Consider the following 25,554-nt stretch of genomic DNA (forward strand, 5'->3'; position numbering starts at 1 on the left):
ATTATTTGGTTCCTCCAAAGTTTGAGGTTCGAAGTAAACTTCCAAAATCTCAGCTACAATCCCCTCAAACCCTACAGTTCATTGGAGCTGTACTGGACACCGTGCAACTCAGAGCATTCCTTCCTCAACAACGTCAGGATACTCTCATACAACTTTGCCACAAAGTATTGCCCCTCACTTCACTCTCAGCGAGACACATGATGGTTCTCTTGGGTCACATGGCCTCTACAGTTCACGCGACTCCTTTTGCCAGACTGCACCTCAGAATTCCTCAGTGGACCCTGGCATCTCAGTGGGCGCAGGCTTCCGATCCACTCTCTCTCAGCGCATTACTGTGACTCCTTTGTTGAGACAGTCTCTCCAATGGTGGATGCTCTCTTCCAATCTATCCAGAGATTTACTGTTTCAAATGCCCCCTCATCAGAAGGTCCTCACGACAGATTCTTCGACCTACGCTTGGGGGGGCTCATCTCGATGGCCGCTGTACTCAAGGGCATTGGTCCAGCGCAGATTATCAGAGTTATATAAATTTGTTGGAACTTGGAGCGATTTTCAATGCTCTCAAAGCTTTTCAACATCTTCTTCACAATCAATTAGTCCTCATTCGTACAGTCATTCAAGTAGCCATGTACTGTGTCAACAAGCAGGGAGGAACAGGATCCCTCCCTTTTTGCAAAGAAGCTCAGAAGGTTTGGAATTGGGCAATTCTTCACAACATCTTTCTGAAAGCGGTCTACATTCAAGGAAAGAAAAACTTAATGGCAGACAAATTGAGTCGTCTTCTACAGCCTCACGAATGGACACTCAATTTGTTGCCTCTCCATCACATTTTTTCTCAGTGGGGAACCCCTCAAATATATCTCTTTTCGTTTCCCCACAACAACAAGCTGTCTCAGTTTTGCTCTTGGATCTACTCTCCTCAAGGCCTGGAGGCAGATGCTTTTCTCCTGGAATGGATGAGCAAAATCCTGTATACGTTCCTCCATTCCCTCTAATCCTCAAGACACTCGTCAAACTCAAACACGAACATGCCACCATGATTCTGATTGCTCCTCGGTGGCCCAGACAACCTTGGTTCTCCCTTCTACTTCAACTCAGCAGCAGGGAGTCACTACTTCTACCAGTTTTTCTGTCTCTGCTTACAGAGTCAGGGTTCTCTACTTCATCCCAACCTGCAGTCTCTGCATCTGACAGCTTGATACCTTTCAATGTAACTGTCAATCTACAGTTCTCTTAATCTGTCAAGGACATTTTAGAGGCTTCCAGGAAGCCTACCACTAGGCACTGTTACAACCAGAAATGGACTAGGTTTTCTGCTTGGTGCGCTCTTCATCACAAGGAGCCTCAGTCTACCTCCTTGTCTTCAGTTCTGGATTACCTTTTTCTTTTATCTCAATCAGGCCTCAAATCAACATCTATTAGAGTCCATCTCAGTGCAATTGCTGCTTTCCATCAGCCGTTGGAGGAGAAACCTTTATCTGCTCATCCTGTGGTTTCCAAATTTATGAAAGGACTTTTCAATGTCAAACCACCTCCAGTGGTTTGGGATCTCAATGTGGTCCTTGCTCAATTGATGAAGCCTCCATTTGAACCAATGTCTTGGTTCATCTCGGATATCTCACTTGGAAAGTGGTTTTTCTCATTGCTTTCATGTCTGCTCACAGAGTCAGTGAGCTACAAGTTTTAGTAGCAGACCCACCTTTCACAATATTCCATCATGGCAAGGTGGTCCTCCGTACTCATCCTAAATTCTTAGTAAAAGTTGTTTCAGAATTTCATCTCAATCAATCCATTGTACTTCCAGTGTTTTTTCCAAAGCCTCATTCTCACCATGAAGAAACAGCTCTTCATACTCTGGACTGCAAGCGTGCTTTGGCTTTCTACTTACAAAGGACTAAGCCACAAAGGTCTTCTCCTCAACTTTTTGTCTCCTTTGATCCAAACAAGTTGGGACATCCAGTTTCCAGGTGCACCATCTCCAACTGGTTGGCTGCTTACATCTCTTTCTGCTATGCTGAGGCTGGACTGCATCTAGAGGGTCGAGTCAGAGCTCATAAAGTTAGAGCCATGGCAGCATCTGTAGCTTTCCTTGTATCTACTCCTATTGAGGAAATCTGCAAAGCTGCCATTTGGTCCTCGGTTCATACATTCACCTCTCATTATTGTCTGGATTCTTTTTCCAGATTGGACGGCCACTTTGGCCAGGCAGTATTACAATATTTATTCTCCTTAATTGCCAACATTCCCACCATCCCATTCTGGTTAGCTTGGAGGTCACCCATATGTGAGAACATGCTGCCTGCTTGTCCTGGGATAAAGCACAGTTACTTACCGTAACAGGTGTTATCCAGGGACAACAGGCAGATATTCTCACAACCCACTCACCTCCCCTGGTTGGCTTCTTAGCTAGCTATCTGAACTGAGGAGACGCATGCTCTACGTCTGGCAGGAAGGCACTTGCGCATGCGTGGTGCGACAGTCGCAGACTTTCTAAAAGTTCTTCAAGCAAGTCTTCTTGTGAAGCTGGCCGCATCGGGATTCTGTGGTTGACGTCGCCCATATATGAGAATATCTGCCTGCTGTCCCTGGATAACACCTGTTATGGTAAGTAACTGTGCTATCTGGGCAGTAATGGCTGCTTTTCTTTAGAGCAGGTATCCTTAATCTCTCATTTTCCTCCAACAGGTGTATTACTTAGCAAGTGTTCGTTTGAGGGATCTCTGTATCAAGCTGGAGATTGCTGATGACCTGAGAAAGAAAATTTGGACTTGTTTTGAATTTTCCATGGTGCATTGCACAGAGCTGATGATGGACAGACATTTAGATCAGTTGATGATGTGTGCCATCTATGTAATGGCCAAGGTAAGTATAAATAAAAGGTTTCTTCAGCATTTCTGACATTCTGTTGACTTGATTTTGATAGCTAACATTTTGTACAAGTGGTCCGCAGAAGAATTACAGCAAGAAAAATAAAGCATAGAACAATGAGGGAGGATTGCTCCCATACTTTGGAAAATGTTATGTACTGGGTTTATGTAACATTTACCTTCAACCTAAACTCATCCAAAGCAATGCCCCTTTTAAATGTGTGTGTGTGTGTATGCCACGAACCCCTGCATGGGGGAGGGCACTTTGTAATCGGGCAAGTTTACCCAGGTAAATATTTTATTACCTGGGACTTTCAAAATGACAGTACATTTATTGGTTTAAGGAAGTCATTTTAAGACTTGTGTGGCCTTTATACACATACACAGGGTAGCAAATTGTGGATTTATAAAATTATTTACTTATCTAAAAACTGTGGCATGTATACTTTGATCAAGGGATGTTGTAATTGGGTTTCTGATTTTACAATATAAATATATGAACACATGGTGGAAGGAGGACAATCAATGGAACACTGTGTTACTATGGTACAAATTATATTTGCAAAGATAGAGTAGATCAAATTGTAGGGGGGTTAAGCTATATGTTAAGAGGGAACTGAATCGAACAAAATAAATATTCTGCCTGACATATGGCCTCTTTTACAAAGTCGCGCTAGCGGCTGTGCTGTACTAACAGCCCCGAAGCCAATAGAGATTTAAAGGGCTTCGGGTCTGTTGCCGTATGGCAGCCACTAGCGCGGCTTTGTTAAAGGAGGCCGATAGATAGAAGCATGGAATCCTTATGGATAGAAATTCCATGTATGAAAGGAAGGAGTATACAGGTGGAGCTTTATTATCGTTGCCCCAGACAAAAAGAGCAGACAGATAAAGAAATATTTACGGAGATTAGGAAAGCTGGCTAATTGGGCAACCATATAATGGTGATTTTAGTTACAAGGAGATATTAAAAATCTTCACGAATATAGAAACATAGAAACATAGAAACATAGAAATTGACGGCAGAAAAGGGCTATAGCCCATCGAGTCTGCCCATACCAATGACCCACTCCCTGATTCTTACTCTCCTAGAGATCCCACATGAATATCCCATTTTCTCTTGAAATCTAACACGCTGCTGGCCTCAATCACCCTCTGAGGCAGCTCGTTCCAATGATCTACCACCCTTTCAGTGAAGAAGTACTTCCTCGCATCACCCTGAAATTTCCCTCCCCTGATTTTCAGCGAGTGTCCTCTGGTTACTGAGGGCCCTATAAGACTGAAGATATCATCTTTCACCTCTATACGCCCAGTAATATACTTAAAGGTCTCAATCATGTCCCCTCTCTCCCTTCGCTCCTCCAGTGAGTACATCCGCAGTTTTTTTAACCTTTCTTCATACGTGAGTTCCCTGAGCCCCAAAACCATCCTGGTAGCCATTCGCTGAACCGACTCAATTCTCAACACATCTTTTCGGTAGTGTGGTCTCCAGAATTGAACACAATAGTGGTTAATGATAGACTACAATTGCAAAGGAAAATTGAACAGAGAGAACTTTAATAGGCAGCTTAATCTTCACATTTTGAATTTTCCTAGGGCTCCTTAGAAATGTTTGTGATACCTTTATAGAATTTTTAAAATTTTCCACTGAAGCTGTTCCTCCATTTAATAAAGTATATTCTGTTACGTCCCTTCTGGATTCAGTACACTAGGTGTTCAATCCCTTTCCTGCAATCTGGGAGTTGCAGAAATCCAAATACTTTTCAGAGCATGTGCTTCTCCTACTTTAGAGTTAGAGCCCCCTACAGTTTCAATTTGTGCAAGCAAACTGTGCATGTCTGCTCTGCTCTGTATTTTTTTTGTTTAAGGTTCATCTTTTTTGGTGGCTTCAGTGCCATGAGACCCCTTTGCAGTGGTCCTCTGTCAGAGGAATGAATGCAATCCCATGGAGCCAGACTGCTGCTTCACAGAGAAACTCTGTGGACCTGTGGAGCTAGCCTGCTGTGTGCTACCCTTCTTGGACTCTGGGTCCATTCCCCTGGGAGATCGCATACCTTCTGACCTTGTCAAAGGTTTATTAAGCGCAGGCTGTATGCATCCTGAGTAAAAGTCCCTCCGGATTTCAGGGCGCAGGCTGCATTTCCCGACCCCAGTCGCGTGGAGTTTGTTTCATGGAGGCGGAAGTTACAGTTTAAGTACGTCTGACTGGCAGTCCAAAGATCTTCAAGTTTGGTCATTTGGAGCAGTTTCTGAGGCAGAAAATCCTTTGCTCCATTCAGCTGCAGTGTTATAGAGCTGACAGGCAGGCACTGCACAGACTGTAAGTACACGTCCATTTTTTCCTATGAGAGCTTCGGGGGTGGTCTGTGGAATGTGGTAAAACTCATTTTTTAGAGTTTCTAAGGGGAAGGTTCAGGTCTCCCACCTCCCCAAACCACAAATCACTGTTTTTTATTTTCAGAATTTCTTTATTTTTGCCATTTATGTCGTGAATTAGCTAGTGGCGGCCATCTTAGGGTTTTATTTATTTATTTATTTTTTAAAGCTTTATTTCTGCCTCAAACCGCTTCCATTTTGTTCAGAATCATTTGGGATAGACTCTTCAGCCCCTAATCTGTTAAATTTGTGCACTGATTGTGCCAGATCAGCAACCGTGTACCACATGCCACAGTGCGATGAGGGAAGAGGGCAGGAGCTTTGGGCTTCGCCACCTCTGGATCCTCCAGGGCTGGGAAGTCGGCCTGGGTCCATGGTTTCAGAACAAAGTATCACCCAGAGGCCCATTCTGGAGTATGGCACCACACAGCTGCGTTCCGAGTCGGGGGACTCCTTTGGCATGATGTGGGTGCCTCAGGAGGGTCCGGCAGTGGCCACGGGGTGTGAATTTTCCCTAGAATTTATTCTAGAGAATGACACGGGAACAAATTTTTCCCTGTCCCCCAGGAACTCAATTTCCCCTTCCCATCCCCGTGAGTTTTGTTGCTGTCCCTGTGCCTGCCCCATTCCTGTAAGCTCTGCCTTAACCATATAAGCCTCGAACACTTATGATTTTAAAGTGTTTGAGGCTTGTGCAGATGAGGATGGAGCTTGCAGGAATGGGGTAGTGACAGAAAAAGAACTCTCCAGGACAGGAAAATAAGTTCCTGTGGGGATGGAGAAAAATTTGTCCCCTTGTCATTCTCTACTTTATTCAGCTCCTCTGGAAAGCATTTGCTTTCAACCCAGCTTGTATGATGTAGCTGACGGGTGAATAGGTTTCTTCTAAGCCGGTTTCGCCAGTGGCAGAGATCCCCGTTCAGGAGCTCTCTCGTCTGGCTATGACAGAGCTCCTTGGATCTCACGGATGCTTACCTCCATATTCCAGTCTTTCCAGAGCATAGCAGGTTTCTGCGTTTCCATGTTCTACAACAGCATTTCCAGTTTACGGCTCTTCCCTTTGGTCTCACAACAGCTCCCCGCACTTTGACCAAGGTGATGGTGGTTGTAGAGGCCTTTCTCTGCAGGCAGGGTGTCTAGGTCCATCCTTACTTGGACGACTGGTTGATCTGGGCTCCGTCTTGACACGAGTGCAAACATGTAGCGGAGATGGTGGTGTCTCTGCTGCAGCGCTTGGGTTGGATTGTCAATTTTAAGACAAGCCAGTTGACACCATCACAGACCTTGGAGTATCTGGGCCTTCTCTCTTTGACACCCGGCAGGGTTATATGTTTCTTCCCAGGCCATGCAGACAGAACTTTCAGCAGCAGATTGGCAGTCTCCTGGACCTTCTCACTTCCTGGCATTATCTGCAGATACTGGGGATCCCTGACGGCCTCCTTGGAGGCGGTCCCCTGGGCCAGAGTTAACATGTGCTCTCTACAGGAGTCCCTTCTCTCTTGGTGGTCTACGCAGCCTCATCCCCTTCAGATGCTGCTTCCCTGGTTGGAACCAGCTCACAGCAGTTTGCCTTCAGGGGGAGGCTCTCCGCTAGGTCAAGCGCCTTCAGATCTCAGAGTGGATCAATATTTTGACAAATGCCAGCCTGTCGAATTGGGATGTTCACTGCAGGGTCCTCTTCATTCAGGTGCAGTGGATTCCACATCAGAGACGTTGGTTGATCACTCGTCTGGAGCTTTGGGTGATTCAGCTGGCATTGCTTGCTCTCCAGCCCACTGGAAGGAAAACGGTACGAGTGTTCTCAGACACCATCACGCCTGTGGCGTATGTCACTTCTCAAGAGGGCACAAGAAGTGCTGCCTTGGGCCAGGAAGCTCACATGCTGTTTCGCTGGATGGAGTTGCATCTTCTGTCTCTCTCAGTGGTGAAGGTGGCCTGAGTCGACAACGTACAGGCAGACTTCCTCAGTCAATAAATCCTGGACACTGGAGCATGGTCCTTCTCACGGAAAGCATTCCATCTGATCATAAAGCACTGAGGTCAACCCCTAATGGACTTGAGGGCTTCAGCAGAGAACTTGTAGGTCAAGCGCTTCTTCATTCGAAGAACAGAGTGCAGAATCTTAGGGCTGAACACTTTGGTTCAACCTTGGCCGGCTCACGAGGTCCTCTCTGTGTTCCCTCCATGGCCTCTGTTTGGTTGGGTCATCCGCTGGATAGCAACGCATCCTGACCTCATGATTCTAGTTGCTCCGGACTGGCCTCATCATCTGTGGTATGCGGTTCTCTTCCATCTGCAGCAGGACAGGAAACTCACACTCCTCCTTCATCGCAACCTTCTCAGATAGGGTCCAGTACCCATGGAGAATCCACAGTGTTTTGGTCTTAGCAGCATGGCTCTTGTGCACTCAGCCTTGATGAGATGCGGTTATTCAGATGTTGTCATCTCGACACTTTTGATGTCCAAGAAATCCTCTACTATGGCTTCTTATTCCAAGCCCTGGAAGGCTTTCCAACAGTGTGCTAAGGACCGAGTGGAGGCTTAGCAATCTCTCATTTTGGTGGTCCTAGCTTTTCTTCAGGCAGACTTAGATAAGGTTTTAGTGGTGGCCTCCCCTTAAGATTCAGGTAGCAGGCCTTTTGTGCTACTGGACATGCAGGGGTTCTAGTTCACTTCCTGCTCATCCTGATGTGACCAGGTTTTTGAGAGGGGTGTTTTGCTTTCAACCTCCCTTGCGTCATCCTTTCCCTGCGTGGAATCTTGCCATCATTCTGCAGGGCCTTGTGGAAGCCCCATTCCAGCTACTGAAGGATGTTTCTTTTCTGGATCTGATGATCAAGGCTGTCTTTCTGGTCGCCATTGTTATGGCAAGGCATATTTTGGAGCTTCAGGCTCTTTTATGCAGGGTTCCCTTTCTCTGTATTACGGGGGCAGGAGTAGTTCTGTATCTTCCTTTATACTGAAGTTGGTTTCCACTTTTCCTTGTCAACCAGGAAGTTCGTTTGCCTGTGTTTCATTCCACAGGCTCAGAAAGAAAGAATCAGATTTTATGCACATTGGACGTCAAGAGAGTCTTGCTCTCTCTTTTTTTTTTTTTGAGAGGAGTAATGATTTTCAGCTGTCTGATCCCTCTTTGTCCTGATTGCCCCGCCTTGGCGTGGTAGGTCAGCATATAAGACCTGGATCACCCATTGGATTTATTTGGCTTTTTCCATGACAAATAAGGGGGCACAGGAGCATGGATCTGTTCTGGCTTTGGGACTGAACTGTAGGGGTCTAACTTTCTAAGGTTGGAGGAGCACATGTTCAGAAAAGTGTTTGGATTTCTGCAACTCCCGGATTGTGGGAAGGGATTGAACACCTAGTGTACTGAATCCTCCAGGAACTAACATAAAGATTATTATCTAAGGTGAAAACCTAATCTTCCATTATAAACCTGTTGACTCTAAGAAGACTCAGGGCCATGGAAATGTGGATCAAGTACAAGATGAGCAAATTGATATAAATAATTTGTCAGCTCTGGTGGAATTTTTGGGATTCCAGAGATGTTTATATGAAAAATTTGACATACTGTTATTATTTATGACAGTAAAAACGAGCACAGACACACACAATCAACCTGGAATTTGTTGAGCCTGAAAGGAGAAACCTTGTGACAAGAATTTTTCTTTCCAAAAGCTAACTAAAAAAATAAGCTTTTAAAAGTGTGTTAAATGCTTTAAAATTCAATTCCAATTCCAAAATACTTCTATAAAATTAATAACTGGGAAAAAGAAATTTGATTCCATATGATTCCATAATGCGGGTGCCAAATAAAAAAAAGCCTTAGATTGAGTGGTCTCCCATCTAGTCCTTCTAATTGAAAGAATAACTAGTCTTATCATCTTGAAGAGACCTTAAAGTTCGATTAGGTGCATAAGGGATAAAGAATTCAGATATCCTAGATGTGAAATATTTGAAGATTTACAGTGCTCCCCCGCAAATTTGCGGTCCCGGTCATTCGCAGTATTTTCCGATTGCGAAGGGGAGGCAGAAGAGGGCAGCTGGAGAAGCAGGAGAGGGCAGCCGGAGCGCCAGCTAGTGAAGGAAATCACTCACTGTATGCTCCGTCTGCCTCTTCCTGTACTAAAGTTGGGCCTCACCAATCAGGAGCTGCGTGTCAAAGCAGCTCCTGATTGGTGAGGCCCGACTTTAGTACAGGAAGAGGCGGTTGGAGCATACAGCGAATGATTTCCTTCACTTGCCAGCTGCCCTCGCCAGTCTCCCCTGCCTAAAAAACGTATTCGCGGTTTTTGGACATTCGTGGGAGTTCCTGGAATGGAACCCCTGTGAATATCAGGGTAGTACTGTATGCTTTAACATAAGTATTTTCAACTGAATTCTATAGGGTATTGGAAGCAAGTGATATTTCAAATAAAGAGGAGTGACATGATTGCATTTGCTTTTATGCCCTAAAAGTTTGATTGCTGTATTCTGTAAGGTCTTAAGTCATCTCATTAAATTGAGAGATACCGGTGTAAGCAATATTACAATAATCAAGTTTGACATGAAGAAAGTATGTAATAATATGTGCAAATTCTTATCAAAAATGTCTGATAGCCCAAATTTATCATAAAACATAAAATCCCTTTTTTAGATTTCAGAGATCTGATCATTGAAAGATAGAATGGAATCCATTATGATCCCTAAATACTTGAATTTACCAACCTTTGGAATTTGTTTTTCAATTCCATGTCCCACAATTTATTATTTACTAGTCTTTCAGCCCATTACATTAACGGGTGCCAGAATAGATGTGTGTGTCTGTCTTTCTTTCTCTCTTTTCTCGGCTGTCCACCACCACCCCTTGCCTGCTCCCCCTTTCCAGCAGCAGCCCTTCTCCCTTCATTTTACGTCTCCCCTGTCCAGCAGCACCCCTTCACTGCTCCTCCTGTCCAGCAGCAGCCCTTCTCCCTTCGTTTTATCCCCCCCTGTCCAGCAGCACCTCTTCCCTGCTCCCCATGTCCAGCAGTAGGTCTTCTCCCTTCCTTTTACCTCTCCATCTAGCAGCGCCTCTTCCCTGCTCCCTCTGTCCAGCAGTAGGCCTCCCTTCCTGTTACCTCCCCCCTCTCCAATAGCACCTCTTCCTTGCTCCCCATGTCCAGCAGTAGGCCTCCCTTCCTGTTACTTCCCCCCCTGACTCCCCTCAGAGTTCCTGCTCCTGCCGCCAGTGCTGCTGCTGCTGTTCCTCCTCCTCCTCCTCCGCCACCCATCGCCTCGAAGCAATTCTCCGGTCCCACGCCCCTCAGAGTTCCTGCTCCTGCCACCAGTGCCACTGCTTCTCCTCCGCCGCCACCCGTCGGCCCGTTCTGCCCCTCTGCGCTCCAGAGGCCCCAGACATTTCCTCCCAAGCTAATAAAACCCTAAGCGCACATGCGCACTCCTACCTGCCACGGATCAGGCAGGTAGGAGTGTGCATGCGCGCTTAGGGTTTTATTATTAGTGATTATTATTCAACCATGTATTTGTGAACAAAATATTTTGTTGTAAATCATTAAGACTTAGACTAATTGGATCTATTTTGGCTACCAGTAAGATATCATCCGCATAACAATACTGTATGCTAAAGTTCCATGCTCTTCAATAATAATTAACAAAGATGCCAAAAATATATTAAAACAGGAGACAGAGACGAATCTTGTGGTAACCACAGGTTAATTTGAATGTAGAGGATATAATATGACTTGCAATAACAGAGAAGTGGGACCCCTGGATGATGGAGACAGAAAGGGAGTGGTAAAAGAGGAAAAGGAGATAGCGGACAGGTTAAATGAGTTCTTCACGTCAGTTTTCACAAGGGAGGACACAACCAACATTCCGGAACCCGAGGAGATCGTTAAAGGAGATCAGGATGAAAATCTGGTCCAACTAGAGGTGAGCAAGGTGGATGTAATCAGGCAGATAGACAGGCTAAAGAGTGACAAATCGCCAGGTCCGAACGGCATTCACCCAAGGGTACTTAAGGAACTGAGGAACGAAATAGCTGAGCCACTTCGACAGATATGTAACCTATCCTTAAAAACTGGAGAGATTCCGGAGGACTGGAAAATAGCAAATGTCACGCCCATCTTCAAGAAAGGTTCAAGGGGAGACCCGGGAAACTACAGGCCGGTGAGTTTGACCTCGGTCCCGGGAATGATGATGGAAGCGCTGATTAAAGACAGCATCTGGGAACACATCGAAAACAATGGGCAGCTAAAGTCGAGTCAGCATGGCTTCTGCAAGGGCAGGTCATGCCTCACGAACTTATTATACTTCTTTGAGGGGGTAAACAGCCAGGTGGATAAAGGGGAATCCATAGACATCATTTACCTTGACTTCCAAAAAGCCTTTGACAAGATACCACACGAAAGACTGCTAAGGAAGCTATGGAACCATGGGGTGCAAAGGGTGGTCCACCGATGGATCAAAAACTGGCTGGCGGGCAGGAAACAGAGGGTTGGAGTAAAGGGCCATTACTCGGATTGGAAATGGGTCACGAGTGGAGTTCCACAGGGGTCGGTGCTGGGACCACTTCTGTTCAATATATTTATAAACGACCTAGAGGCGGGAACAAAATGTGAGGTTATTAAATTTGCGGATGACACTAAACTATACAGCAGGGTCAAAACCATGGAGGACTGAGAAGACCTCCAAAAAGATCTGACAACGCTGGAAGAGTGGGCCAAAAAGTGGCAAATGAGCTTCAACATAGGGAAATGCAAGGTCATGCATGTTGGGAAGAAGAATCTGATGTTCACTTACAAGATGGGGGGATCACCGCTAGGGGTGAGCAACCTTGAAAGAGACCTGGGAGTGATGGTGGACACAACATTGAAGGCTTCGGCGCAGTGCGCCACAGCCTCAAGGAAAGCAAACAGAATGTTGGGTATCATTAAGAAAGGTATCACGACCAGGACGAAGGAAGTCATCCTGCCATTGTATCGTGCAATGGTGCGCCCACACCTGGAGTACTGTGTCCAGTACTGGTCGTCGTACCTCAAGAAGGATATGGCGGTACTTGAGAGAGTCCAGAGAAGAGCAACTAAGCTAATAAAGGGTATGGGGGACCTCTCATATACTGACAGACTGAAAAAGCTGGGGCTTTTCTCGCTGGAAAAGCGACGACTTAGAGGAGACATGATAGAAACCTTCAAGATCATGAAGGGCATAGAAAAAGTGGACAGGGACAGATTTTTCAAACTATGGGGAACCACAAGTACAAGGGGGCACTCGGAGAAATTGAGAGGGGAAAGGTTTAGAACAAATGCCAGGAAGTTCTTTTTCACCCAGAGGGTGGTGGATACATGGAACGCGTTACCGGAGGATGTGATAAGCAGAAGCACGCTACAGGGCTTCAAAGAAGGTCTGGACAGGTATCTGTAGGACAAAGGGATTGAGGGGTACAGATAGGAGTAGAGGTAAGGTTATAGGGATAGGATTAGAGGAAATTTGTAAAATTAGTCAGAGACCACTGTTCAGGCAGTGGGCCTGATGGGCCGCCGCGAGAGCGGACCGCTGGGCGAGATGGACCTCTGGTCTGACTCAGCGGAGGCAACTTCTTATGTTCTTATGTACCCTCAAGAAAAGATGAAAATAAAGATAAAACTGTGGAACCTATACCAGTAGCTATTAGGGCAACTTTAATTGCCTTGTTTGTATTAGATCAACATCTGAATGCTCTCATGAAGTTTTACTTTTGTAATTCTCAGACCATGTTGGTAATTAGTACACTTGATTATTGTAATTCTCTATATTATGGCATCGGGTGTAAAGACATTCGTCATCTACAACTAATTCAAAATACTTCTATAAAATTAATAACTGGGAAAAAGAAATTTGATCATGTCACTCCATTCTTAAAGACTAGTATGTACAAGATGCAGGCTATGTTTATTATGTTTCGGAGAACACACCTTCTTCAGGGATCCATGGTTGACGAGGTTTGTAAAAAACCGCAATAAAATGGTATAAAACAATTGCCTGTTTAAAAGAAGGTCACCAGTCAGCAGTGCGGCGCTAAATAAAGCTAAAGCGAAAACGAAGGGTGTTCTCTGAAACACAGACCGTGTCGGGTCTCTTGGTTTGTAATAAGGTGGTAACATTTAACTGCATTAAATATTTGGTATAATAAACATAGCCTGCATCTTGTACATACCAATCTGCAGTTTTATTTTTGCTTCTCGCTTGCCATTTTTGCACTGCAGACCCTGTTGGACTTCTTTTGCTTTTTGACTCCATTCTTAAAATCTGCTTATTGGTTGCCTATTAATCATCATTCAACATATAAGATTTTGCTTTTGGTTTTAAGACTCGTTCTGCATGATCTCCGCCTTATCTTGATAATACCTGATATCATATATATCTTCTTGCATACTTCATTCACTTCAACAAAACCTTCTCACTATTCCGTCTAAGATGTCACATATGCTTCTGTCAGAGAGCGTATTTATTCAGTTAATGGTCAACAACTCTGGAATGCCCTCCCTGTTCACAATAGGTTTGAATCCAATTTAGAATGTTTCAGATCACTTTTAAAATCTTTTTTTTTTCCAGATGCATATAACTCACAGCTTCTATTCAATCAGCATATACTTATATTTCAGGCAGGACTCAGTGAGCATCAATATGGAATTAGAAGCACACATTTAAATGTTATCATATTTTATTTGTCTTTATCTGTCAAAAATGTAACCACATTTTTTATTGTATTTTTAAATGTAAACCACATTATCAATGCATCAAATACTAGATAAACTTGGAAAACTTGATTTTAGGTCAAAGAGTTTGGATTTATCCAGATGTTACCAAGGCAACTCAGGATAGTAGGAAAGATTTTTTAGCCTTGAAACAAGATATTTTGATTACTGAAGTATCTTTTTGTTAGTTTTTCCATGCAAAAAAAGTGAGGGAGGTAGGATGAGACAGGCGTGATTAAAACTTGGAGTCAGGATGTGGACCTGAAATAATATAAAGATTATAGGAGGTCCTATGATCTGATCACCCATAGTTATGATACGCCTGTCTCTTACTGAAAATAAATTTATTGTTTAGAAACAAAGATAGTGTCTTACAGTGACTTTGTATGGAAATTGATGATATTGAGGGTAGAAATACTGAAACTTGCCTGTGTCAGGCACTTTACAGATTTCCAAAAAATTCTTACGGAGATATCCATGTTGGATCCTATTTTGTGCGGGACTGGAAGCAGACAGCTTTTTGGAAGATAAGTACATAGTTAATATATCCCGTCAGTTTTGTGAATGAGGTGGGCTGTGCTTTCTGCTCTAAGATTCAGTGATGTTTTTTTCTAGACCTATGATGACATCTTACTATGTTACAGCAGATTGCTGAAGTATAAAGCTCCTTTCCTTTGATGAGATCTTTTATCTCCACTCCTATTGAGTATGGTGGCCAGTATCTGTCCTCTTCCAGTAGAAGAGAGTAGAATTGTTTGATGTCTTTGATTGCAGTCTACTCTACCCTGTCATTTGAGTTTGACTTCAATTACTCCAGTATTGATGGGATAAATATTACTTCAGGGAGTGCTAGGGAGATGAAATCCCTAAATGTAATAAATTGCTTCTTGGAGCAACTGGTCTAGGAACCAATAAAAAGGGGGAGCTACTTTAGATTTAGTCTATACTAGAATTCATGGTGTTATACAAGAGAATGGTGTTAGATCAGCTGGGAAACAGTGATCATAGCATGATCAAATTTGAGAAGATATCTAGAGTGAAGTTGCTAAAGAAATTTTCTGTAGCAGCATTTAATTTTTGAAAAGGTAACTACGATAAAATGAGGAAAATTGTTGAAAAGAAGCTAAAAGGACTTTAAATCAGGCATGGACATTATTATATGTTCTATTAACGCTTTTTAAACACAACTGATACATCTGATCCTGTTCCACAATTTTTGTTGTTTGTCTTCTGGACTTTGCACCACAACATAGCCTTTCCCTCCTAGGACAATGTACTCAGCTATCTGGAAGAACATTATGTGCACTCCTGCAATCAGCTTTCGATTGAAGATAACACTGCAACACCTTTGACAACATTAGACAGATGGAAAGAAGTCATTCATCTTAACAAAGATTTCATCAAGAATGATTTACCTTATGTCTTTCTCTTCAGAATATTGCCAACAGAGGGGAATTCCACGAGGCCTCAGGATAATGAAAGGAACCACCATTTATCAGGATGACCAGGACTTTTTAGATAAATGGTGCGTGATACTTAATAAACATTTAAATATACCATCATGGAAGCTTAGACCAGATGTGTTCCATGTATTAACAAAAGTGGAAAGAAGAACAAATAACAGCCAGCATGATTAAAAGGTTTAGTGAAAGAGGCTATTAGAGCCAAAAGATCATTCTTTAAAGCAGTGTCTCGCAAACTCTCCAGAACCGCAGCATACTAAACTTAGGGCCGCAGTTAGCATTAAACAGTTAGCAAGTTAAACATGTTAGCATAGTAATAAAACAAAAACTATGATTTTCCCTAACAAACACGGACTTTTGTTATCCAGTCCTATTCAATTAGATTCCATTCCTATACAAATTGTAAGTAGCATTAAACTACTAGGTGTTATCCTTGACGAAAGATTAACATATCATGAACAAATTAGTTCAGTAGTTCAGAAATGTTTTTGCCGACTGCGTATGATATGCTCTCTTTCAAAATTACTGGACTCTTCAGCTCTAAATATCTTAATCCACTCACTCGTGATCACTCGCCTCGATTTATGGTAATGCACTCTATAAGGGTATTACCCTCAAGGAATTAAGACACCTACAGATAGTGCAAAACACCTCCATTAAAATCAAAGCCCATGCAAGAAAATTGATCCCATTGCTGATCAAAGCCCATTGGCTCCCTATAGAACACCAATAACATTCAAAATCATATTACTAACTTTCAAAACTCTAATTTCTTGTCAACCAGATTTCATCAATAAAATATTGATATCTTACACTCCCAAAGAACTTTCCGTTCTGTATCACAAAACCTGCTTTCCATACCATCCTTAAGACACATAAATACCATGTGTAATAATAACTTTTCAGTTACTGCTCTTTCACTTTGGAACTCTGCTCCAGCCCACTTAAGAGACAAAACAACCCTAAATCACTTTAAATCAAAGCTGAAAACCTTTCTGATTCAAGATGCCTTTGGGCCATAACCGTCCTCTTAAGGACATCTCCCCCCTTCAGTTCTTTCAGTTTTCAATTTATGGTTTTCCCCTCCCTCTCGTAGCTTCCCTCCTCCTATCTGTACTTTAATACATGGTAGTTCTCCCCCTGTTCCTATTGTTTTCTGTATGTTTTCCTTCCTTGTTGTTTGTCTTTGTATTAATTTTGTATAAACTTATGCTTTGTTTTATGCCTTTTGTTATACTATGAATTATGTTATTTTGTAATATTTTAATTATTAGATGTACACCACCTTGAAGCTTGATTTGGCGGTATAACAAGCTTTTAATAAACTTGAAATTCACGGATGAAGACTGTGAAAAATTGCAGGAAGACCTTAGGAAATTGGAAGTCTGGGCATTCAAATGGCAACTGAAATTTAATGTGGACAAATGCAAAGTGATGCACATCGGGAAGAATATTCCAAATCATAGTTAACCTTATGCTAGGTTCCACGTTAGGGGTCAACACCAAAGGAAAAGATCTGGGTGTCATTGTAGATATTACTCTGCTTTTTTTGCTGCAGCCGCACACTGGCCAGAAAATTTCAAACAGGATGCTAGGAATTATTAGGAAAGGAATGGTAACTAAGACCAAGAATATTATAATACCTCTACTGCACCATGGTGTGACCTCACCTTGAGTATCGCACAGTTCTGGTCACTGCATCTCAAAAAATGATATACCGGAATTAGAAAAGATCATCAACCAAAATGATAAGAGGATGGAATTTCTCTCATATGAGGAAAGGCTAAAAAAGATTGTGGCGCTTCAGCTTGGAAAAGAGACGGCTGAAGGGGGATATGATTGAGGTCTGTGAAATCCTGAGTGGTCTAGATTGGGTAAGAGTGAATCAATTTTTTACCCTTTCAAAAAGTATAAAAACCAGGGAGCACTCATTGAAATTACACGGAAATACTTTTAAAACAAATAGGAGGAAATATTTTTGCACTCAAAGGATAGTTAAGTTCTGGAACTTGTTGCAAGAGGATGTAGTAACAGCAGTTGGAACAGCTGGGTATGAGAGAAGTTTGGACAAATTCTTGGAAGAAAAGTCCATAGTCTACTATTGAGGCAAAAGTGGGGGAAACCAGTGCTTGCCCTGAATCAGTAGCATGGAGTGTTGCTACTAATTGGTTTTCTTCCAGATGCTTGTGACCAGTGTTCCCTCTAAGCGGGCGGGTGTTGTGAGCAAACTTTTTTCACTGTGAGCTAAAAATATCGGGCGCCAGCAAGTTATGAGCCAAATAAATATGTTGTCAAAGTTGCTGATACATGAGGACGAGGTATTCAAAGGAATTTTAGGCCTACACGCTAAATTAAATAACGTTAAATAATATTTTTAAGAACACAGAAATTGTAGGGATGAAATGATATCTTAATAAATGTTTTACAACAAATGTAGTTATGTCTGTTACATCCATATGTGTAAACTGTAAATTAAAAACAGTCCAGAAGACAATACGTTTGATGCTTTCAATTTCTAGACCAGTGTTTTTCAACCTTTTTTGGGCAAAGGCACACTTGTTTCATGAAAAAAATCACGAGGCACACCACCATTAGAAAATGTTAAAAAATTTAACTCTCTGCCTATATTGACTATATATAAAGTAATTCTCTTGAATAGGAATCAAATAAACACAAAGAAAGTATTTTATAATTACTTTATTATGAAATAAAAATTATAAAAATTATAAAATACTTTATTCAGTGCGAAACCTGGGCCTGTTTGGCTGAACACAAAGCTGATATTCTGGCTGGAATGGAAGAAAGACACACACGTAGCTCTTCGTCAACAGCTCTCAGTCTCTCTCTGTATTTGGTTTTTATAGCATACAAAAATAGACAAATATACCCTCCATCCTTTTTATTAAACCACAATAGCAGTTTTTAGCGCAGGGAGCTGCGCTGAATGCCCAGCACTGCTCTTGACGCTCATAGGCTCCCTGCGCTAAAAACCACTATTGCGGTTTAGTAAAAGGGGACCATATTGTAAAATATAGACAGCAGATATAAATTCAGAACTGTGCATAGTAAGTGAAGGGAAGTTTTCATCTCTGGGAATTTACCCAGTTAACTATTAAGTTATTTGGGCAAATTCCTTTGAAAACTGTGGTAATACTGCCTCCACTTTGCTAAATTTAAAATAAAATCATTTTTCCTACCTTGTCTGGTGATTTCTGGTTGCACTTTCTTCTTCTGACTGTGCATCCAATCTTTCTTCCCTTCTATCAGCCTGTATGCTTTCTCTCCTCCACACCTCATTCCCTCCCCCAACTTTTTCTTCCTCTCTCCCTGACCTTTCTTTCTTTTTTTCTGTTTCTCTTCTTTCCTTCTGTTTCCCTGCCTGCCCCCTTTCTTTCTTTCTCCCAGCCTCCTGTCCAGCAGTAACTCTCTTCCCTTCCTCCCCTCCCAGCAGCATCTCTCCGTCTCCCTCTCCAGTAGCAGCTGTCCTTTTTTTTCCTGGCCCAGCAGCTTCCCAGATTCCTTTCCCTCCTCCCCTCCCAGAAGCATCTCTCCGTCTCCTTCTCCCTCTCCAGTAGCAGCTGTCCCTTTTTTTCCTAGCCCAGCAGCTTCCCAGATTCCTTTCCCTCCTCCCCTCCCAGAAGCATCTCTCCTTCTTCTCCCTCTCCAGTAGCAGCTGTCCTTTTTTTTCCTGGCCCAGCAGGTTCCCAGATTCCTTTCCCTCCTCCCCTCCCAGAAGCATCTCTCCTTCTCCCTTTCCAGTAGCAGCTGTCCCTTTTTTCCCCTGCCCAGCAGCTTCCCAGACTGATAGTGGTTTTCTCCCCTCCCAGCAGCTCTTCTTACTTCCCAGCGCAGCGATTCACGAAGGCAGCCTCGGGTCCTTTGTTGTGTCGCGCCGCCTCTGAGGAAAGAGGAAGTTGCATCATCAGAGGCAGCCGCGACTCAGCAAAAGCCCCGAGGCTGCCTTCGTGAATTGCTGCGCTGGGAAGTAAAGGAGAGCTGCAGAGAGGGGAGAAAGCCACTGTCGGAGGCTCCCCAAGATCTCTCCGGCCCAGCGCACGCTTCCGATGCTGATCTTGCAGAAGTTCAAATGAGTCAATCTTGCCGGTCCTGCGCTGTGACGAGAAACTTGTGCGCTGCGACCTAATATTTTGTGCGCCAGCGCAGCTTAGCGGGAACACTGCTTGTGACTGACCTGGATTGCCCACTGTTGGGAACAGGAAACGGGCTAGATAGATCATGGTCTGACCCAGTATGCCTATTCTTATTTAAAAAAAACAACAAACAAACTTGTGTTTGCATTTACATCTGCTGCTAGGCAGACATAAGCGTCAACTAATTGCTCGGTTGGACTAGTGGACACTGGTTATTGAAAATTTTAAAAATAAATAATTTGGTTCCTTAATTACCTATAATTTTTAAAATATGTAATTAATTACATATTTTAAAAATATGTTCTTAATTACCTATATGTAGAATTTTTAAAAAATGCTAATTAGACATTTATATGCAGACATTTACACATGTTTGCAAAATCTTCACCTATCTGTACAAAACTGAGTGATGCCACTCTCTTTGGACTTTTTTTTTTTAAATAAAATGGCTGTTCTGCTAGTCATGCTGTAATATAAACTCTTACTTCTGTGTGCCCATACATTATTTTACAAAAGGTTCCACATTCAGAGGGTCATGTATTTCTCCTGACAGTTGGGCCCAGTCCAAATACTCTAGTATATGCAAATATAAGCAAACCAAATACAGTCAAACCTCGGTTTGCGAGTAACCAGGTTTGCGAGTGTTTTGCAAGACGTGCAAAACACTCAGCAAACTTTTGACTCGCAAACCGAGTGTTGACTCGATTTGCGAGCACCCCCCCTGCGCGAACCGGCCCTCCCCGCCCGAACAACTTAAACTTACACCACCACCTCCCTGTCTGGCACCGGCACGCAGGCACAGATCGTGCCGGTGCCTAGAAGATCTTCCAGCTTCTGCCTGCCTTGAGCATGCATCTGCGCATGCTCAAGGACTTCTAATTCTCCCTCTTGACGAGATTCTCGGCGAGAGGGAGAATTAGAAGTCCTTGAGCATGCGCAGATGCATGCTCAAGGCAGGCAGAAGCCGGAAGATCTTCTAGGCACCGGCACGATCTGTGCCTGTGTGCCGGTGCCAGACGGGGGGGGGTTAAGTTTAAGTTGTTCGGGCGGGGGGGGGGGCGGTTCGTGCGGGGGGGGGGGTGCTGGTTGGAGCGAGGAGGCCTTTGTGAGCGGGGGGAGGGGGGATTGATGCCGGTTATCGGTGGGGGGGTGGGAACGCATCAAAGCGAGTTTCCATTATTTTCTATGGGGAAACTCGCTTTGATAAACGAGCATTTTGGATTACGAGCATGCTCCTGGAACGGATTATGCTCGTAATCCGAGGTACCACTGTACATAATTTCCTAGATGTTTTGTTTACAAAGTATTTCAGTGCTCATATTTTCATAAAGAATGTATGCATTCATTTGGAGATTTCCATTATCTCTTAGGTTACGCAGGAAGATCAGTCTTTTCAGAACATCATGCGCTGCTACAGAACTCAACCTCAAGCACAGAGTTATGTAAGTGTCTTTTATAGTAAATCTTCACTCTGAGCATATTGATACATCTTATATAACTTTTCTTTTCAAAGCTTCTTGCTCCTTAAACAAGATATAAATAACCAATACTTTTTCTGATCTCTTTCTGACATTGCTACATTGTGAAACTGTGGAGCGATATTTAATATCCTGCCTGAGGCAAATTTTAAATCTATGAATGTAGACACCTAACTCCATAGATAGATGCTTAGATCCTTTTTAAAAACATACAAAGTCCTATTTGTGTTTAAACCTGGGTAAGAGTGGTTAATGTAGCTGGTTTAAAAAAAGGTTTGGACAAGTTCCTGGAGGAAAAGTCCATAGCCTGCCGTTAAGATAGACATGGGGGAAGCCACATCTTGCCCTGGATCAGTGGCATGGAATGCTGTTAGTATTTGGGTTTTTGCCAGGTACTTGTGACTTGGATTGGCCTCCGTGAAGACAGGATACTGGGCTAGATGGACCATTGGCCCAGGTTGCTTAAGGCCAGTTGGAGCATTCCAGGATGCACCGGGAAGAGGAAGGCCTGCCATTTTGTAAGAGGTGGGCCTACCAGATGCAGTCAATCTCTCTGGCTGGACTCCCTGAATAAGGTAGGGAGGGGTGGGGAGGTCGTTGGGGGCATAGGGAGAATTGATGGGGGGCTGGACGACAGCGAGAGAGGGGGTAGAGCGAGCGTGGCAGGAGTGAGTGGGCATTGCTCCTGTAGGGGGGGGAGGGTAGGACGTGTCACGGGATTGTGCAAGCACAGCAGGAGAGAGTGGGCATCTCTACTACTGCCAGGGGTGGGTGTCCGGAGGTTGTGCAAACTCTCCTGCTGATCTTCGATTTTGGGGGATCTGTATTCTTTTATTTTAATTTGTGTGTTGGGAAGGCTTTCTGAGCTGCCAAACCTTACTTTTCTGTCAGTCCCTAAGCTAGTCAGTGCTCAGGCACTGATCAGAAAGTAAGGCTAAAATGGCTCAGACCTGTCAGCAAATTTAGGTCGCAAATGTGACACAACGAAGTTAGGGAATCGCTTGGCAATGATAGAGAATCGCTTGGAGTGCTCATTTTAATATTAATGACCTCACTGTACTAGAGTTACATGGCAGTATTGGAGACTGCTAGAGAACTCGGAAAAGACCATGGTAAGCCGTTTTGATAATCTGCTGCTAAAACACATGCACGCTAAACCAGCTGGAACTGGTTTAGGACTACATTAAAGGCAACCTTAAGTTTTGAGAATCTTGCCCCTAATCTTTCTATTTGAGAAGCCTTATAGTGGAAATGATTCCATAGTAATAGGAAATCACCAGAAAACTTGTCTGCAGCATATAATAGTCAGCTCACAAATCACTGATAAAGAACTCATAAGTCATCAGAGATCCAAAGCAATAAACCTAGGCCTTTTAAAACAGGAGCAAAAGAAAACTGTACAATAGAATACGATTCCTTCTCTAGTGAACTTCATATCCCCAAAATTATTGGATTACTAATATATGTGTCAACGAAAACCCATGTTTAAACACCTAATAGTCCAAATAACATTTTATAGTATAACAGTGGTTCACAACCCAACCAGTCAGGTTCTCAGGATACCCACAATGAATATGCATAAGAGAGATGAACATAACGGAGTACTGCATGCAAATTTCTCACGTGTATTCATTGTGGATATTCTGAAAACTTGACTGGCTGAGTGTGTCTTGAGGACTGGATTGAGAACCCTAGTGCAGTATAACAGCATACTGGATAGTAGACTTGTGAGATCTCTGTTATAATGCTTGAATCTATTTGTATGTTTTTTTGTTCTTCATTTCACTGTGAAGTGTTTTACCCAGGGTGCCATCTAAAAAGTGATAGAAATAAATTAGAAATACTGTATTCAAATCCATTAATTTCTTAGCCCAGTTTTGTAACAAGTCTGCTCACCCATTAGTGCTTTTTTTTCCCATAATTTGAAGGTGTACAGAAGTGTTTTGATAAAAGGTCGAAGGAAAAGAAGAAATTCAGGCAGCAGTGACAGCAGCATTCAGCAAGATTCTCCAACAGAGACCAACAAAGACCGAAGTAAGCAAAATCATTTCTACATTTTCACAAAATAACATTTTATTTACTAATCAGTAAGCTTAGCGGGGTTTAAAAAGGGTTTGGATAATTTCCTAAAAGAGAAGTCCATAGGCCATTATTAAGATGGCTTGGGAAAATCCACTGCTTATTCCTAGGATAAGCAGTGTAAAATCAGTTTTACTACTTAAGATCTAGCTAGGTACTTGGGACCTGGGTTGGCCACTGTTGGAAGCAGGGCACTGGGCTTGATGCACCTGCGGTGTGTCCCAGTATGGCATCTCTTATGTTCTTATGAAACGTCAAATTGAATCCCAACTGATACTATGAGCTGATATAGAGCTGATGCAATGAGACTAAAGAATATCTAATCTAATCTTCCATTTGTGAGTCACTCATACCTATACAGGCTCAAGGACAGATCAAAGAGGAGGGGGAAAATAAGGAGGGGAAGGAGGACATGGAGAGATAAGAGGAGGGACTTAGACGTAAGGGATGCTATACAGACACTGAGATAGTTAGTTGTCAAAAAGGTGAGTCTTCAGGTTTTTTCTGAATCTAGTGTAGTTTGTTTCTTTCCCGATAGCTTCTGGTAGGTCATTCCAGATTTTTTTACACCCAAATAGGTTAGGACAGAGTAGAAAATTTGTTTGTAGTGGAGGTATTTTGTGAATGGTAGGTTTAGTTGGACTCTGTGAAGCTGTGAACCTATTAGCTAATACCGTGAAACAAATAGGTGAAGATGTCATTCATACCATGAAGGAGGTGCACAATAGATACTGCAAATCTGGATCCCTGGTACTCCTGAGAATCTAAAACAGAGCTGTCATTGGGAAGCATAATCTAGGAGGCTAAGACACAGTTTATTCTGTGAGGTTAGCTGTTTATGCATGTGAAGCACAACTGATTCTGTGATGTAAAATACACAAGTGAGTATCTGATGTTTTGTGAAGTGAACCCAGCCAAATTTGTGAAATCTGTGAAGCTTTGTAAGGATAAACACAACTGGTTCTGAGTACTCTAGAGTGTCTCAAGGTGCTGTGTTGCTAGAGGCTTCCTGCTCTGCTCCAAAAGTTTCTGAAAAATACTGCCACTAATCTAGAATGAAGAGTCTCTTTGTATAATGTTTGGGCTAGCCAGGGATCCTTTTCCCCTTGCTGCATGGTACAATGACCAAGGAACAAAAGACAAGAGGGCCAGATTCTCTGATATTATCACTAGAATCCATCAGGTTTCTGTAGTGCCAGCAAATTGTCTGATTTAAAAAAACAGCGATCAATGTTGAAACAATTTTGCTTGCAAATGAGTTTCATGGTGATCCACCATAATCCCAGCTGGAAAAGTGACTAACATGTGCACAGCCAGCAGGGAAAGCCCCAGCTGTTTGAGACAGGAAGACTCTCTTTTTCTTGTTTTTTTAATAGGCACAGATGTTGTGCAACAATATCTGTCCTCAAAAAAAAAAAGTCATGCTGGCCCCCTCCTGATGATGGTCCCTGAACAAAACAAAAAATCAACAGGCCTCCCCTATTTTTTTGGAAATGTATATATGGGGGGGAAAAAAGTTTTGAAAATACATCTCTTGGTTTCAGTCTATTATTCTAACCTGCTTGCTTTTAGACCAGGGGTATCAAACTCAATCACATTAAGAGGCCGAAATCCAAAACACAGGCTAAGTCGTGGGCCAGACCCCGCCCAATCTCCGGGCCAGACCCCGCCCCATAATAGTACAAATTATAACACCATTTTTTCCATTCATTTTTAATATATATACACACACAATATAATCTTATTAACACATAATGGTTAACCAAAAAATTAAACTACACAAAGCACACTGTATGCTTCTCAACATTCATTCCTACCAGAACACAGATAACCCCTCTGCATATATGGGACCAAAAACTAAAAGTACTAATATATGAAAAAGAAGCCCTAAGATCAAGACTCTGCATGCAGTACAACCCCCAGAGAAAAAATAAATGCATTTCTTCCTGAGCAGTGCAAAAGATAGCAGACTAAAATTCTCAAAAATTACACGATTCAAACACTAAATTGAAAATGAAATCATTCCCCCTACCTTTGTCTCCCTCCCTCCATGTTGTGCCTCCCTCCGGCGGGTGTCTTACCTTCTGGTCGGTTCCAACCTGGCCGTTTTATGCGGCCCACAGTCCAACGCCCCAGTGTTATCATGTGGCTGGATCCCTCCTCCTCACAGCCGCAGTGTGCATGAAGCTGCATGCAGCGGCTCCTCGTGCATCCTGCGCCTGAACCGGAAGCCTTCTCTCTGACATCGCAATATGCAAACTGTGACTGTGAGGAGGAGGGAGCCGGCCACAAGATAACACTGGGGCCATTGGACTGCGGGCCACATAAACCGAGCAAGCGGGCCTTGAGTTTGACACCTGTGCTTTAGACAATGCACCTGCCTACTATAGCCAATCCTTGTGTTTTGCTCTAACTTTGTAAATCAT

At 43.0% G+C, this 25,554-nt stretch overlaps 1 protein-coding gene across 1 annotated transcript in view; it reads left to right on the top strand.

Annotated features, from left to right (window-relative positions):
• Positions 1–25,554, top strand: part of RBL2 (RB transcriptional corepressor like 2) — a 177,348-nt gene that overhangs the window by 137,603 nt on the left and 14,191 nt on the right. The window contains exons 18-20 of the mRNA XM_033942896.1: positions 2,686–2,862; positions 20,942–21,013; positions 22,978–23,083. Coding sequence (XP_033798787.1) covers positions 2,686–2,862; positions 20,942–21,013; positions 22,978–23,083 — 355 coding nt within the window. The remainder of the gene's footprint in view (positions 1–2,685; positions 2,863–20,941; positions 21,014–22,977; positions 23,084–25,554) is intronic.

The sequence above is a fragment of the Geotrypetes seraphini genome, chromosome 4 (genome assembly GCF_902459505.1).
Source record: "Geotrypetes seraphini chromosome 4, aGeoSer1.1, whole genome shotgun sequence".
Classification (NCBI taxonomy): Eukaryota; Metazoa; Chordata; class Amphibia; order Gymnophiona; family Dermophiidae; genus Geotrypetes; species Geotrypetes seraphini.